Below are 15167 nucleotides of genomic sequence, written 5' to 3'. Positions count from 1 at the left end.
GCTTAGGATTGGGTCTTGTCCATCACATCATTCTCCTAATGATGTGATCCCGTTATCAACGACATCCAATATCCATGGTCAGGAAACCGTAACCATCTATTGATCAATGAGCTAGTCAACTAGAGGCTTACTAGGGACATGGTGTTGTCTATGTATCCACACATGTATCTGAGTTTCCTATCAATACAATTCTAGCATGGATAATAAACGATTATCATGAACAAGGAAATATAATAATAACTAATTTATTATTGCCTCTAGGGCATATTTCCAACAGATTCTGCCTCTAAGGGACCTATGGCAGCACCGGCCAGAGGTAATCCCAACAAGTAAGACACATCCTGTAAAGTAGGCGCCATCTCTCCCCAGGGAAAGTGAAACGTATGTGTCTCTGGTCTCCATCTATCTACTAAGCAGGTAAGGAGTGACTTGTCATAAGAGAAACGTTTCACTTGCCTCTTGTGTAACTGCAATGGTTCACCTGCCTCATCTAAGTCCGGACTATCAATCCACTCATCCAATGTACCCTCAACCAATCGTGCCGAGGGTAGAAGTCCAGCCCAACTTAACCTACAAAATAAAGAGATTGTTAGAGGTTATGAAAAGTATGTCAAATATAGTAAGTCATTATATAGACTCCATTATATGCACACATACCTATCAACCCATGAATCGTGTATCAGCCAGTTAGTCTTTGGGGTACGAGTGACCAACACGTCTAAGTTGTTGCCCGCTTCCGTAAGGGCGCTCCGGTGCTTTCTATCGATGTTACCATTAAGCAACGGATACGAAGACATATCTGCAATTCAAACAACAAATCTCAGATGCAAATAAAACATAGTACGACATATTACAAATTATAACATAGTCCTGACATATTACGAATTAAAACATAGTCCTAACATATTACATATTAAAACATAGTCCTGACATATTACAAATTAAAACATAGTCCTGACATATTACAAATTAAAACATAGTCCTGACATATTACAAATTAAAACATAGTCCTGACATATTACAAATTAAAACATAGTCCTGACATATTACATATTAAAACCCACTACGACACATTATATAGCTTGTGAGTTATTTCTTCCTCGTCCGCCCCTTCGGCCTCGACTGCCACGACCACGTCTGCCTCTTTCTCTTGTTGTCGCAGCCGTCGATGTGGAAGCACTCGTCGATGCGAAAGCACCATCTTTGTTCAGGTTGGGACAATATTTCATCATATGCCCATAAGCCGCGCATAACAAACATTGTCTGGTTGCTCCACCAGCTTCAGACTGGTCCATATCGTTCCGGATGCGACGGGCCTTTCGTCTGCCCCTACTTGTTCGCCGAAGGTCTGGATGCGGGATGTATACTCTCTCACCGTCGTTTACCTTGTTGAAATTGCCGACGACTCTAAACCCTGTCATCTGGCCTGTCCAGGTGTTGAGCACTGCCTCTTTTAAATAGTATGGGGACACGAAGGATATAGCAACCAACTCAATCTGGCCACAGGCAGCCAACACATGAGAGCAAGGTAGGTGCAACAACTTCGGTTTGTTGCATGTACACTCACACGTTGGATAAAATTCCGTTCCAATTTTTACCTCGTGTGTCTTCATCTCATTTTCAGAACCAAAACCATCGGTAGGAAGCTGAACCTCATACCTCCTTTCTTGATTCCCTATGAGTCTGACAGTGTGCTTCTTTGCTTTCTCTATCTTCTTTGCCATGTATTCCATGACACGGCTACAATAAGGTGTGTTCTGATTATCTTCAATATGCTTCTTTGCTAACTCGTGCCTTTCTCTAAAATATCTCAAAGTGCCATGGAATACAGCCTCCACAATTGCTGTGAGTGGCAATGCTCTATTCCCTCTCAGCACAAAGTTATACACCTCTGCAAGATTGGTTGTCATGTGGCCATACCTAGCTCCATGTGTGTCATGCAGCAAAGACCAATTCATTGGAGGCTCTTTCTCTATCCACTCAGAAAAATTCTTTATTGCCCTTCCCTTATTTCTCTTAGTATTAGGAGGGTCAATTGCTGGCAAGTCACAAAGACCTACTGGCTCCTCTAGCTCCGCGATGAGTGCTGCTAATTTAACCTGATCTTCTTCCATTTTCTTCCTCGCACGGACCTGCTTCTTAGTAAACTCATCTAGTTTTGACCAAATAAATTCGTATTTGCGCTGCTGGCTCTGGTTGCATAATTTTTTGAACAAGTTCATCAACCGCTTGTTCTTGAACTATGAGAAAAAATTAGCCCCAAGATGGCGCATGCACCACCGGCTCTGCAAGTCCCTCCAAGGTGTTGGTTCGTCATCTGTTGGATTACGAAGTGTCTTCACGGCCTTCAATATACCAGCATGTCTGTCATGAATGACACACACGTTTGGTCGGTCCTTCACGATGGCAATTTTCACTTGGCGGAAGAACCATACCCAGCTGAGAAAGTTCTCACCCTCCACAAATGCCATGGCAAGTGGGATGATTTGATTGTTCCCGTCCACACCAATAGCAGTCAGGATTTGCCCTCTATACTGACCGGTCAAGAATGTACCATCCACAAACATAACAGGAGGACAATGCCGGAAAGTTTCGATGCACATAGCAAAAGAGAAGAACACTCGTTTCAACACCTTAAAATCTGGTATACTCAGCAACCTCATGTGTTGTACGTTCACATAAGTGCCGGGATTCCTCTCCTCTAGTATGCCCAGGAGACGGACAACATTATCATATGAGTCGAAGAACGTCCCAAACCTTTCCTCCATAGCCTTCTGCTTAGCCCTCCAAGCCTTCCCATAAGGAATGACATAATTCCATCTGACCTTCACTGCTGTCTGGATGTGCTTTGCTTCCATATCTTTCTTCTCTACTATCTCAGTATACATAAGTTGCGCAATAAGACTTGAAGTCAGGTTCGGATGCTTCACCAGCAGGTTCTTCCTCACACAATTATGTGGGACGACAATGGTGACAACCCAGTGGATGTCATACTTCAGCACGTGCCCGTGCACCTTCCCAGGACAACCTGTTACAACACATTTCACGGTATAGTTTGCTGGACTTGATATGTGTGTCCGGAAAACCCTCTGCATAGACATAGCCCACTTTATCACCGCATACTTCATTTTTTTCTTTGTATCAAACATAGCCCCTATCTGTACTTGGTTCAGATTATACTGCCATGGAGTCTCATGGCCATCGTTGACCGTAAGGCCGGTGGATATGTCCTGCTCCCATGCAGAAGGAATCGGTACCTCCACTTCATCCTCAGAATTTTCAGAATCCAGTTCCTCCACCAATCCATCCTCGTCCTCTTCCTCCATCACCCTCTACATTTCATCCCCTTCCTCATCCCCATCAGCAATACCAAAACCAGCTAATATTATCGACTGGCTACTCTGCCTAGTATCAGGACCACAAACATTGTGTGGCACGTAGTCTGACTCTTTCTCATGTTGGCTAGCATCCACATCTTGTGGCTGTGATCCGGATAAAACAATCTCGTTAGCCACTTCACTGCCTTGGCCGGGTTCATACCCCCTGTGGAGTTGTATGGTATTCTCCTCCTTCGGCACAGGTTGCACAAGTGCATATGGGTGGATTCTTCAGTCTCGGCACCGTCTTAACAAGGGCAACCAATGCTGGCTCCTATCTACCGGCATCAACTCCCACTTGACATTTTTACAAGATTTGGTCCACAATGCATGAATACTGACGAAACATACTTCAGGATCCAGCCCGAAACTAGTTGTCAACCAGTACTTCAATTGTCTAATGTCCAGTCTGTCCGGGTCTGCTAGTGTCATGACGCCATTTTTTAACTCGCTAAGATCAACCCCCAACTCATTATATCAAACATTACCAGCGCCGTAGTAAACATTCAGATTTACTGATTCGGACATTTTCACCTGTCAGACATTGCCATCTTCTCATTAATCACAACGAACACTAATATTATCCGCTACACTAACTAAAATCCGCTAAAATGCCACCACATACAAATTAACACTAACACAATTTTTATTATCCGCTAAACTAACACAATCATTATTATTCTGCTACACTAACACAATTATTACTCCGCTAAAATGCACCACATACAAATTAACACTACAATTCGCAATATAATTTATCTACGCTAACTAAACTATGCAACTCAGAGAAAATTTGTGAGGAGATGATTATACCTTAGCGGAGGTGCTTGCACCACTGAACAACGACAGCACCACCGCCGCCCCCTCGACGACCGGAGCTTCAACTCCAGTCACCCCCAAGCCGCACCTCCTCCTCCACAGCTGCTGCTCCTCCTCATCAACACCTCCTGCCCAACCGCATCTCCTCCTCCCCACCATGGCTCCTCCTCCCCACCATGTCTACTCCTCCCCAAACGCACAGAAAACTATCCCATAGCAAAAAAAAACACCATAGGCCGTTTGAGATTGCTACGATCTACCGATTCAGTGGCTTAGATGTGAAAATGGGTGACAAACGGAGGAGATCAGCTAGGGGTGGTGAGGTACAAAGAAACGAGAGAGAGAAAGAAGAACAGAGGCGAACAGGCGAGAGGAAGGAGACGCCGCGCGGTGCCTTATCCGGCACTTTTCGGTCGATGCGTGGCTGAAAAGTACTTCGGCCGCTGCCTGGCCGAAAAGGCCCACTTCGGTCGGCCCCAGGCCGAAGCTACTATTTTCGGCCATACTTCCACCGACACTCGGTTTTCGGCCCAGCTAGGCATATCTTCGGTCAACCGCGGGCCGAAAAGCCCATTTCGGCCAAGCTGCGACCGAAAAGTGCCACTTCGGCCCACACCTGCCCGACGGGCTACTAGTTTTGGTTTTTTTGCATTACTGCTATAGTTCTCGAAAATGCTATATAATATATCATAGTTTTAAAAAAAATCTATAATTAACTGGCATGGAAATCTTTTCTTCTTCTTCTTCTTCTTCTTCTTTTTTGAATTTGACCGGGGCCATGTGTCAGCATCGTACTGTCAGGTAGGTTCATGAGCGGACCAGCTCCTCAGGTCTATACACTTGTGCCTCTCCCAGCTGCCTCGTGGCGCCCAGACCCTTCGAGAGAAAACAAGCATGGCCGATTCCTACAAACAAAAACTCGGCAATCTCTCCACCGCTTCTCTCAGAAGGCCAGAACCCAGCAAAGCACTTGCCCTGTTTCGGCGCGCTGCTTCAGGACGCGAGTGTTGATCACACAGGCCCGAGGCAAGATGGCGCGCAGGCCGGGGGCGGAGGAGGAGAGGCCGTGGGGGCTGGCTGAACACGGGAGGCTGGGGAAACGGAAGGTGGTGGGCGTGGTGGTGCTGGACGGATGGGGCGAGGCGCCGCCCGACCCCTTCAACTGCATCCACGTCGCCGACACCCCCACCCTCGACGCCCTCAAGAAGGTACCTGCGTCTCTCTTCTCTTCTCTCACGCTGCTTCATCGGTTCCGGTTCGGTTCCTACATGCGGATGGAGATCCTTTGCTTGTGTGGTTGCATGGCATGGCAGGGTGCTCCGGAGAGGTGGAGGCTGATCAAAGCTCACGGCACGGCCGTGGGGCTGCCTACGGATGATGACATGGGGAACAGCGAGGTCGGCCACAATGCGCTTGGAGCCGGCCAGATATATGCCCGGGGGTAATGCTCCCAATGCTACATCCACGGCCAATTAAGGGCTCCTTTGATTCAAAGGATTTGCATAGGAATTTTAAAGGATTGGTATCCGTAGGAATTTTTCCTATGTTGATTGTTTGATTCATAGGATTGAATCCTATAGGAATTTTTTCCAAAGGAATTTTTTGTACTACTTCTCATAGGATTTCTAGCATCCACTCAAACCTCTTTGAAAGAATCCTTTGTTTTTCCTATGATACTCAAACAATCTAAAACCCTATAGGATTGAGATGAGCATGACATTCCAATCCTATGTTTTTCCTATTCCCATGTTTTTATAATCCTGCAAATCAAAGAGGCCCTAAGTATGGTTTACGGGGGTTGAGATCCTCTACAGTACTATACGGTGCTGTAGTGCGGATGACATATGGGCCGGGTCCACACGGCAATGATAGTACTGCATCATACAGTACTGCAGACGATCCTAACCCGGTTTATGGGGGATTGGCCAGTTGGCAATTTTTGATTGGAGGTAAGAGGGGAGGCCGGCCCCACCCTTGTTGAATTTTTTTTTGGGGGGGGGGGGGGGGGGGGGGGGAGAGGATTAGGAGGAAGGTTACGTAACATCTTTCGTAGGTGTAGTATTATTGCTAGTACAACCTCCGTCCGGAATTAACTGTCTCTGAAATGAGTGTTATGAGTGTATCTACATGTGTTTCGGTGTGTAGATACGCTACAGTTAATTTCGGACAGAGTGAGTACTAGAATAATAAGATTTGCAGTGTGTTATGAAAAATTTGTGGAAGCCATATAAGGACACTTGTTTATTTATCTCTTAAAGGTGGCTATCTTACTCCTTAGGACCTCTTTGATTCAAAGGTTTTTCATAGGTGTTTTAAGGAATTTCACTCCTTAGGATTGTTTATTGAAATTTCTATTTGCGAGTTATTTATTGCCAAAGAGGAGTCGGGTGCTACTTATTTCCAAAGAGAGTCGGGGAGTACTCGCCTCGGGAGAATACACATGAGATTTGTAGGAATTTCCCTACGTGGGTTGTTTGATTTGTAGTAGTATTGAATCCTATCAAGCATTTTCTCAGTGATTTCCTTGCGTAACATTTCAAAGAAACTTTTATGTTTGCTCAAACATCTTGGAAAGAATCCTTTATTTTCTTACAATACAATCGATCATTTTTTGGTACACATTCATTCGTGTAGGATTCGAGTGGGCCTGTGTTATAACCGGCTTGGTCTATTCTAGGAAGAGGCCCACCGGGCATTAGTATTAGGGGCTTGGCCCACAAGTTATCTTAGGCAAGTTATCTTAGGAAAGTTATCTTAGGCTAAAGTTATAAATACTCATGTAAGGCATCATTTTGAGGCAAGCAATAAAGACTATTATTATCTTTTGTTGCCCGGCTTCTAGAGGAGCCGACCCTAGCCGCCGCAGCCAAGCCGCCACCGCCCTCAACCCTAGCCGCGACGGCGCCCTGCCGCCGTCGCGCCCGTTCCTCGCCGCGTCCACTCCCTCCTTGCCCCTGCAACCTTCGCAGTAGAGCCGGTAGGAACCCTAGTCCTACCAATTTGGTATCCCTAGGATCACAGTGGCGAACGGCGATTGCCTCCGGTGTCATGGGCTAGCCCGCGACGTTCCCATCTCCATCGGCGGCGAACACTTCTCCATCACCTGTGCTGGGATCGATCTGGGCTGCTTCGACTTCATCCTCGGGGTGGACTTTTTCCGGACCCTCGGCCCCATCCTGTGGGATTTCGACGCGCTCACGATGACATTCTGGCGGCAGGGCCGCCGCATCCGGTGGGAGGGCATTGGGGGCGCCGCGCCTGTCGTGCCACACCTCCAGCTGGCTGCCGCGTCCTCGGAGGCCGAGCACCCCCTGCTGGATTCTCTTCTGCAGCAGCACAGCGACCTCTTCAACGATCCGCGGGGTCTTCCGCCTGCTCGGGTGTACGACCATCATATTCACCTCGTACCAGGCTCCACTCCGGTGGCGGTGCGACCCTACCGCTACCCCCAGCTGCAGAAGGATGAGTTGGAGCGCCAGTGTGCCCTGATGCTCGCCGCAGGCATCATCCGGATCTCCACGTCGCCCTTCACGGCGCCGGTGCTTCTCGTCCGTAAGTCAGACGGCACATGGCGCTTCTGCATCGACTACCGCGCCCTCAACGCACTCACGCTCAAGGACAAGTTCCCTATACCGGTGGTCGACGAGCTCTTGGATGAGCTCCATGGGGCACGCTTCTTCACCAAGCTCGATCTCCGGTCGGGCTATCATCAGGTGCGCATGCATCCGGACGACATCGCCAAGACGGCGTTTCGCACCCACCATGGCCACTTCGAGTTCTTGGTGATGCCTTTCGGCCTCGCCAACGCCCCGGCGACGTTCCAGGCCCTGATGAACGACGTCCTTCGACCCTACTTACGGCGGTTTGTGCTTGTTTTCTTTGATGACATCCTTATCTACAGCGCCACCTGGGACGAACATCTCCAGCACGTCGCCATCGTCCTCAACGAGCTTCGGGCGCACCACCTCCACCTTAAGCGCTCGAAGTGCTCGTTCGGGACGCCTACCGTCGCCTACCTCGGCCATGTCATCTCGGCCGACGGGGTGGCTATGGACGCCGATAAGGTGGCGGCCGTCTCCGCCTGGCCGACGCCTCACTCGCCGCGGGCTCTCCGCGGGTTCCTCGGACTCGCCGGCTACTACCGGAAATTTATCCGGGAGTTCGGACTCATCGCGGCGCCCCTCACGCGGTTGCTTCGCCGCGACGCCTTCGCCTGGGACGACGAGGCGACGACGGCGTTCGAGGCCCTCAAGGGGGCCCTCACGACAGGCCCCGTCCTCCAGATGCCCGACTTCGCCCGGCCGTTCGTGGTGGACTGTGACGCCTCGGGCGCCGGGTTCGGCGCCGTACTTCATCAGGGCGATGGGCCCCTCGCTTTCTTCAGCCGGCCTTTCGCTCCGCGCCATCTTAAGTTGGCAGCCTACGAGCGGGAGCTCATTGGCCTCGTCCAGGCCGTACGTCATTGGCGGCCATACTTGTGGGGGCGGACCTTCCACATTCGCACGGACCACTACAGCCTGAAGTTCTTGCTGGATCAACGGCTGTCGACCGTCCCGCAGCACCAGTGGATCAGCAAGCTCTTCGGCTTCGACTTCTCTGTCGAGTATCGGCCGGGTCGTCTTAACACCGTGGCCGACGCGCTGTCCCATCGCGATTCCGACCTCGCGCCATCCGCCGACGCGTCCGCTGGGACGGCCTTGTGCATCCGCTCCGGGCCATCGTTCGGTCTCTTCACCGACATTCGACGCGCCACTGCGACGGCAAATGACGCCGCACTTCTTCAGCAGCAGCTCGCGGCCGGCGACTTGGAGGAGCCATGGCGCTTCTCTGACGGACTGCTCCTCCATGGGCGCCGGATCTTTGTTCCGGCGCATGATGATCTCCGTCACCAGGTGTTGCAGCTCGCCCACTCGGCGGGCCATGAGGGTGTGCAGAAAACCCTCCATCATCTTCGCGCCGACTTCTACATTCCTGGCGATTGTGCGCTGGTCCGCGACTGGGTTCGGTCTTGTCAGACTTGCCAGCGCAACAAGACAGAGACCCTGAGGCCGGCGGGGCTCCTTGAGCCCTTGGAGGTGCCGTCTCATGTTTGGGCGGATATCTCCTTGGACTTCATCGAGGGCCTTCCCAAGGTGGGGGGCAAGTCAGTCATCCTCACGGTGGTCGATCGCTTCTCTAAGTACGCCCACTTCATCGCGCTGGGCCATCCATACACGGCGGCATCCGTGGCCCGGGCCTTCTTCGACGGCATAGTCCGTCTACACGGGTTCCCGACGTCGATCGTCAGTGATCGGGACCCAGTCTTCACGGGCCATGTCTGGCGCGACCTCTTCAGGATGGCGGGTGTCCAGCTCCGCCTGAGTACGGCGTTCCATCCTCAGACGGACGGTCAGTCTGAGGTGGTTAACAAGGTCATTGCCATGTATTTGCGTTGTGTGACAGGTGATCAGCCTCGCGCTTGGGTGGACTGGCTCTCTTGGGCGGAGTACTGCTACAACACTTCTTATCACTCCGCCCTGCGCGCGACGCCATTTGAGGTGGTCTATGGTCGACCACCCCCGCCTATACTTCCGGTCAACCCGGAGACGGCTCGGACGGCGATTGCGGGTGACCTTATCCGCACCCGTGATGAGATGCTGGCTGAGGTCCGTCAGCGTCTCCTTCAGGCCAAGCAGACGGCCAAGCACTACTACGACGATCATCATCGCGAGGCGGAGTTCGCAGTGGGTGACTGGGTGTGGCTGCGTCTTCTCCACCGCTCTACGCAGTCACTGGACCCGCGCGCGAAGCGCAAGCTTGGCCCTCGCTACGCCGGGCCCTTCCCTGTCGTGGAGCGCATTGGGAAGGTGGCCTATCGTCTTCAGCTTCCAGCCCGCGCCCGCATCCACGACGTGTTCCATGTGGGGCTGCTCAAGCCTTTTCATGGAGAGCCACCGGCGGCTCCTCCGGCGCTTCCTCCAACCGCCGATGGTCGCATTCTTCCAGAGCCAGCAAAGGTGTTGCAGGCCCAGCTCCGTCGTGGCGTCTGGTTCGTCCTAATTCAGTGGGCGGGCCTTCCGGAGGAGGAGGCTACTTGGGAGCAGCGTGAAGATTTCCGTCAACACTATCCAGACTTTCAGCTCGAGGACGAGCTGTTTGCGCAGGCGGGGAGAGATGTTATGACCGGCTTGGTCTATTCTAGGAAGAGGCCCACCGAGCATTAGTATTAGGGGCTTGGCCCACAAGTTATTGTTGGGGAACGTAGCATAAATTCAAAATTTTCCTACGTGTCACCAAGATCAATCTATGGAGTCATCTAGCAACGAGGGAGGAGTGGATCTACATACCCTTGTAGATCGCGCGCGGAAGCGTTCAAGAGAACGGGGTTGATGGAGTCGTACTCGTCGTGATTCAAATCACCGATGATCCTAGCGCCGAACGGACAGCACCTCCGCGTTCAACACACGTACGGAACGGAGACGTCTCCCATGCCTTGATCCAGCAAGGAGGAGGGAGAGGTTGATGGAGATCCAGCAGCACGACGGCGTGGTGGAAGTAGCGGGATTCCAACAGGGCTTCGCTAAGCACTGCGGGAGGAGGAAGATGTGTCACGGGAGGGAGAGGGAGGCGCCAGGCCTTAGATTGGTTTGCTCCTCCTTTTCCCCACTATATATAGGGCCAAGAGAGAGGGGGAGGCGCAGCCCTTGCCCCTTCCTCCAAGGAAGGGTGCGACCAAGGGTGGGGAGGAGTCCATCCTCCCCAAGGCACCTCGGAGGTGCCTTCCCCCTTTAGGACTCTCCCCTTTTTCTCTTCTCTTGGCGCATGGGCCTCTTGGGGCTGGTGCCCTTGGCCCATATAGGCCAAGGCACAACCCCTACAGCCCATGTGGCCCCCCGGGGCAGGTGGCCCCACCCGGTGGACCCCCGGGACCCTTCCGATGGTCCCGGTACAATACCGGTGACCCCGAAACTTGTCCCGATGGCCGAAATAGCACTTCCTATATATAATTCTTTACCTCCGGACCATTCCGGAACTCCTCGTGACGTCCGGGATCTCATCCGGGACTCCGAACAACTTTCGGGTTACCGCATACTAATATCTCTATAACCCTAGCGTCACCGAACCTTAAGTGCGTAGACCCTACGGGTTCGGGAGACATGCAGACATGACCGAGACGACTCTCCGGTCAATAACCAACAGCGGGATCTGGATACCCATGTTGGCTCCCACATGTTCCACGATGATCTCATCGGATGAACCACGATGTCAAGGACTTAATCAATCCCGTATACAATTCCCTTTGTCTATCGGTATGCTACTTGCCCGAGATTCGATCGTCGGTATCCCGATACCTTGTTCAATCTCGTTACCGACAAGTCTCTTTTACTCGTTCCGTAACACATCATCCCGTGATCAACTCCTTGGTCACATTGCGCATATGATGATGTCCTACCGAGTGGGCCCAGAGATACCTCTCCGTTTACACGGAGTGACAAATCCCAGTCTCGATTCGTGCCAACCCAACAGACACTTTCGGAGATACCCGTAGTGTACCTTTATAGCCACCCAGTTACGTTGTGACGTTTGGCACACCCAAAGCACTCCTACGGTATCCGGGAGTTGCACAATCTCATGGTTTAAGGAAATGATACTTGACATTAGAAAAGCTTTAGCATACGAACTACACGATCTTGTGCTATGCTTAGGATTGGGTCTTGTCCATCACATCATTCTCCTAATGATGTGATCCCGTTATCAACGACATCCAATGTCCATGGTCAGGAAACCATAACCATCTATTGATCAACGAGCTAGTCAGCTAGAGGCTTACTAGGGACATGGTGTTGTCTATGTATCCACACATGTATCTGAGTTTCCTGTCAATACAATTATAGCATGGATAATAAACGATTATCATGAACAAGGAAATATAATAATAACTAATTTATTATTGCCTCTAGGGCATATTTCCAACAGTTATCTTAGGCAAGTTATCTTAGGAAAGTTATCTTAGGCTAAAGTTATAAATACTCATGTAAGGCATCGTTTTGAGGCAAGCAATAAAGACTATTATTATCTTTTGTTGCCCGGCTTCTAGAGGAGCCGGAAACCCTAGCCGCCGCAGCCAAGCCGCCGCCGCCCTCAACCCTAGCCGCGACGGCGCCCTGCCGCCGGCGCGCCCGTTCCTCGCCGCGTCCACTCCCTCCTTGCCCCTACAACCTTCGCAGTAGAGCCGGTAGGAACCCTAGTCCTACCAGCCTGACATTTCAATTTTGTGTTCTTTTTCTACTACTTTGTTTTTGGGATCTTCCTAATTGTTATCAAAGCCAGTGACACTATAGTAGTAATAGTGATAATAAACTATGTAAAAGGGATACTTACTATGCTAGTAATAATTATAATAAACACTTTGTAAAGAAATTTGAATACACTATGCGTTGTGTGTGTAGGTTTGTTGCCGACTTTAGTCATTTTAGATATTGAACTTGTATGTTGGCTTTCTATGCTGGTATAATGTATGAACAAATGGAGGCATGTGACCTAGTGGTCGTTCATATACACCTTGGTTTAATCCTTGCGATTGACATTGTAACCGTACTTGTTCCGGTTACTCGGGCGGGACAAAATGTGATGGTGTTAAGTAGGCGAGGGAGTGTGCGGGTCTGCGTGCTTTGCGATGGTGTGTGCGGGTTAGTGCTAGCATAAGGACAACAGTCATGTATGACCAAAGCGACCAAGTTAATTTCAGTACAACTACCTTGGTGAAGCTACTTATTAAGCAAAAGTTAGTGATCATTTGTGCACAACGTGCAGTGCAAAACTGGTGGATTTGGCGCTTGACTCTGGGAAGATATATGAGGGGGAGGGTTTTAAGTACATCCAGCAGTCTTTTGACACCGGTACTTTGCACCTCATTGGTTTGCTGAGCGATGGGGGCGTGCATTCAAGGATCGATCAGCTGCAGGTTACACCATTTTTCTTCTAAGCAGAGTTCATTCTGCAGTGTAGTTCCAGGCTGATGTGAATGATTTGGCTGTGGCAGCTGCTTCTGAAGGGGGCTAGTGAACATGGAGCGAAGAGGATACGGGTTCATATCCTTACCGACGGTCGCGACGTATTGGATGGAAGCAGTGTCACATTCGTGGAAACGCTTGAGAATGATCTGGCTAAGCTACAGGAGAAGGGTGTTGATGCAAGGATTGCATCTGGTGGAGGCAGGATGTATGTTACAATGGACCGCTATGAGGTGATCTCTCCTATCCTATCCTACTTCAAAAAATTGTGTGTTTCTTCAGGGATGTACCCTGCAGCAGCAATACTGCAATTATAACTTCTTTTTTGCGAGATACTGCAGTTATAACTTTGTATTTCTTGTTGTTATGCAGAATGATTGGCAAGTTGTGAAGCGTGGCTGGGATGCCCAGGTTCTTGGTGAAGCCCCACACAAGTTTCCAAGTGCCCTTGAAGCCGTGAAGAAGCTGAGGGATGATGATCCCAAGGCCAACGACCAGTATTTACCCCCGTTCGTCGTCGTCGATGAAAGCGGAAAACCTGTTGGGCCCATAGTGGATGGAGACGCTGTTGTGACATTTAACTTCAGAGCTGATCGAATGGTGATGCTCGCAAAGGCGCTAGAGTACGAGGACTTGGACAAATTCGACCGTGTCAGATTCCCGAGGATTCGCTACGCCGGTATGCTTCAGTATGACGGCGAACTAAAGCTCCCAAGTCATTACCTTGTTGCTCCCCCGGAGATAGAGAGGACGTCCGGCGAGTACCTGGCGCACAATGGCGTACGCACCTACGCTTGCAGGTACATACTTTTGTGCTGTATAAAGAGCTTCTATCTCTGAACATTCTGGTACTTGAGCATGTCTTGTGGTTTTGACCTGTAGCGAGACAGTGAAATTTGGTCATGTCACCTTTTTCTGGAACGGGAATCGGTCGGGCTACTTCAACCCAAACCTGGAAAGGTACGAAGAAATTCCCAGTGACACTGGTATACCCTTTAATGTACAGCCAAGAATGAAGGCCGTGGAAGTTGCAGAGAAGGCACGGGATGCCATCCTCAGTGGCAAATTTGATCAGGTACTTGGCACAATGAGATCCTCCTCAAGCATAAATCCATGCATATGCATATGCATGTGCAAGTAGACAAATGAGATACTCATTCGTAACTGTTAATTGGCAACTACGGTGAGTAGTAAAACAGAGTGATGTGGTGGTTTTGTAGGTACGGGTAAACATCCCGAATGCAGACATGGTTGGGCACACAGGTGACCTTGAAGCCACCATCGCTGGGTGCAAGGCCGCTGATGAAGCCGTCAAGATTATTCTTGACGCCATTGAACAAGTAGGTGGCATCTTCGTGGTCACCGCTGACCATGGCAATGCCGAGGACATGGTGAAAAGAGACAAATCCGGGAAACCGATTCGCGACAAAGACGGGAATGTGCAGCCCCTTACCTCACACACACTGAATCCAGTGAGTGCACATTTCATCATCAGACGCCCGGTGCTATGTATATCTATATGCACGAGCACGACTGAGTGTCCCGTTCTCATCGTCTTACTGAACCCGGCTGCAGGTCCCCATCGCCATCGGAGGTCCAGGGCTTGCGCCAGGGGCTACATTCCGGGAGGACCTTCCGGATGCCGGGCTCGCTAACGTCGCGGCGACACTCATCAACCTCCATGGTTTCGAGGCCCCTCGTCACTATGAGCCAACTCTCATCCAAGTCTCGCCGGTTCCCTTCTGAATCCGTCATCTGCCGTTCCCCTTCCCTTTCTGTGATTGGCGCAGCCATGCTTATGTCTACCTAGTAAATAAATGTCCACCCATGTACCACCATTTTCTTTCTTTCTTTGAATTGATGTCCACTTCTGTATCTGAATCCGTCCGTGTGTGGTGATACCGTACCCGTATGTAGTAGGAGTATCTATTTTGTGCCTCTTTTTCCTGGGTTTAGGTTTGTTGGGAGAGCGCTTCTG

General features: G+C 50.5%; 1 protein-coding gene across 2 annotated transcripts; it reads left to right on the top strand.

The window, feature by feature from the left end:
• The first annotated feature begins 4959 nt into the window (after positions 1–4959).
• Positions 4960–15129, top strand: LOC125551751 (2,3-bisphosphoglycerate-independent phosphoglycerate mutase-like). Of its 2 annotated transcripts, XM_048715066.2 has the most exons (8): positions 4960–5404; positions 5510–5637; positions 12990–13140; positions 13219–13422; positions 13562–13989; positions 14072–14264; positions 14410–14661; positions 14765–15129. In XM_048715066.2, the coding sequence occupies exons 1-8, from the start codon at positions 5006–5008 to the stop codon at positions 14933–14935; spliced, it is 1926 nt and encodes a 641-aa protein (XP_048571023.2). In that variant the 5' UTR covers positions 4960–5005; the 3' UTR covers positions 14936–15129. The 2 variants fall into 2 exon arrangements, with proteins under 2 accessions (XP_048571023.2, XP_087374603.1); XM_087518477.1 differs by having other exon boundaries at positions 4960–5637.
• The last annotated feature ends 38 nt before the right edge of the window (positions 15130–15167 follow it).

This window comes from Triticum urartu, chromosome 4A, assembly GCF_056163025.1.
Source record: "Triticum urartu cultivar PI428250 chromosome 4A, HENAU_Tu73, whole genome shotgun sequence".
Taxonomy (NCBI): Eukaryota; Viridiplantae; Streptophyta; class Magnoliopsida; order Poales; family Poaceae; genus Triticum; species Triticum urartu.
Note: the sequence above shows the minus strand (reverse complement) of the source record. Positions and strands in the feature narration are given on the sequence as shown.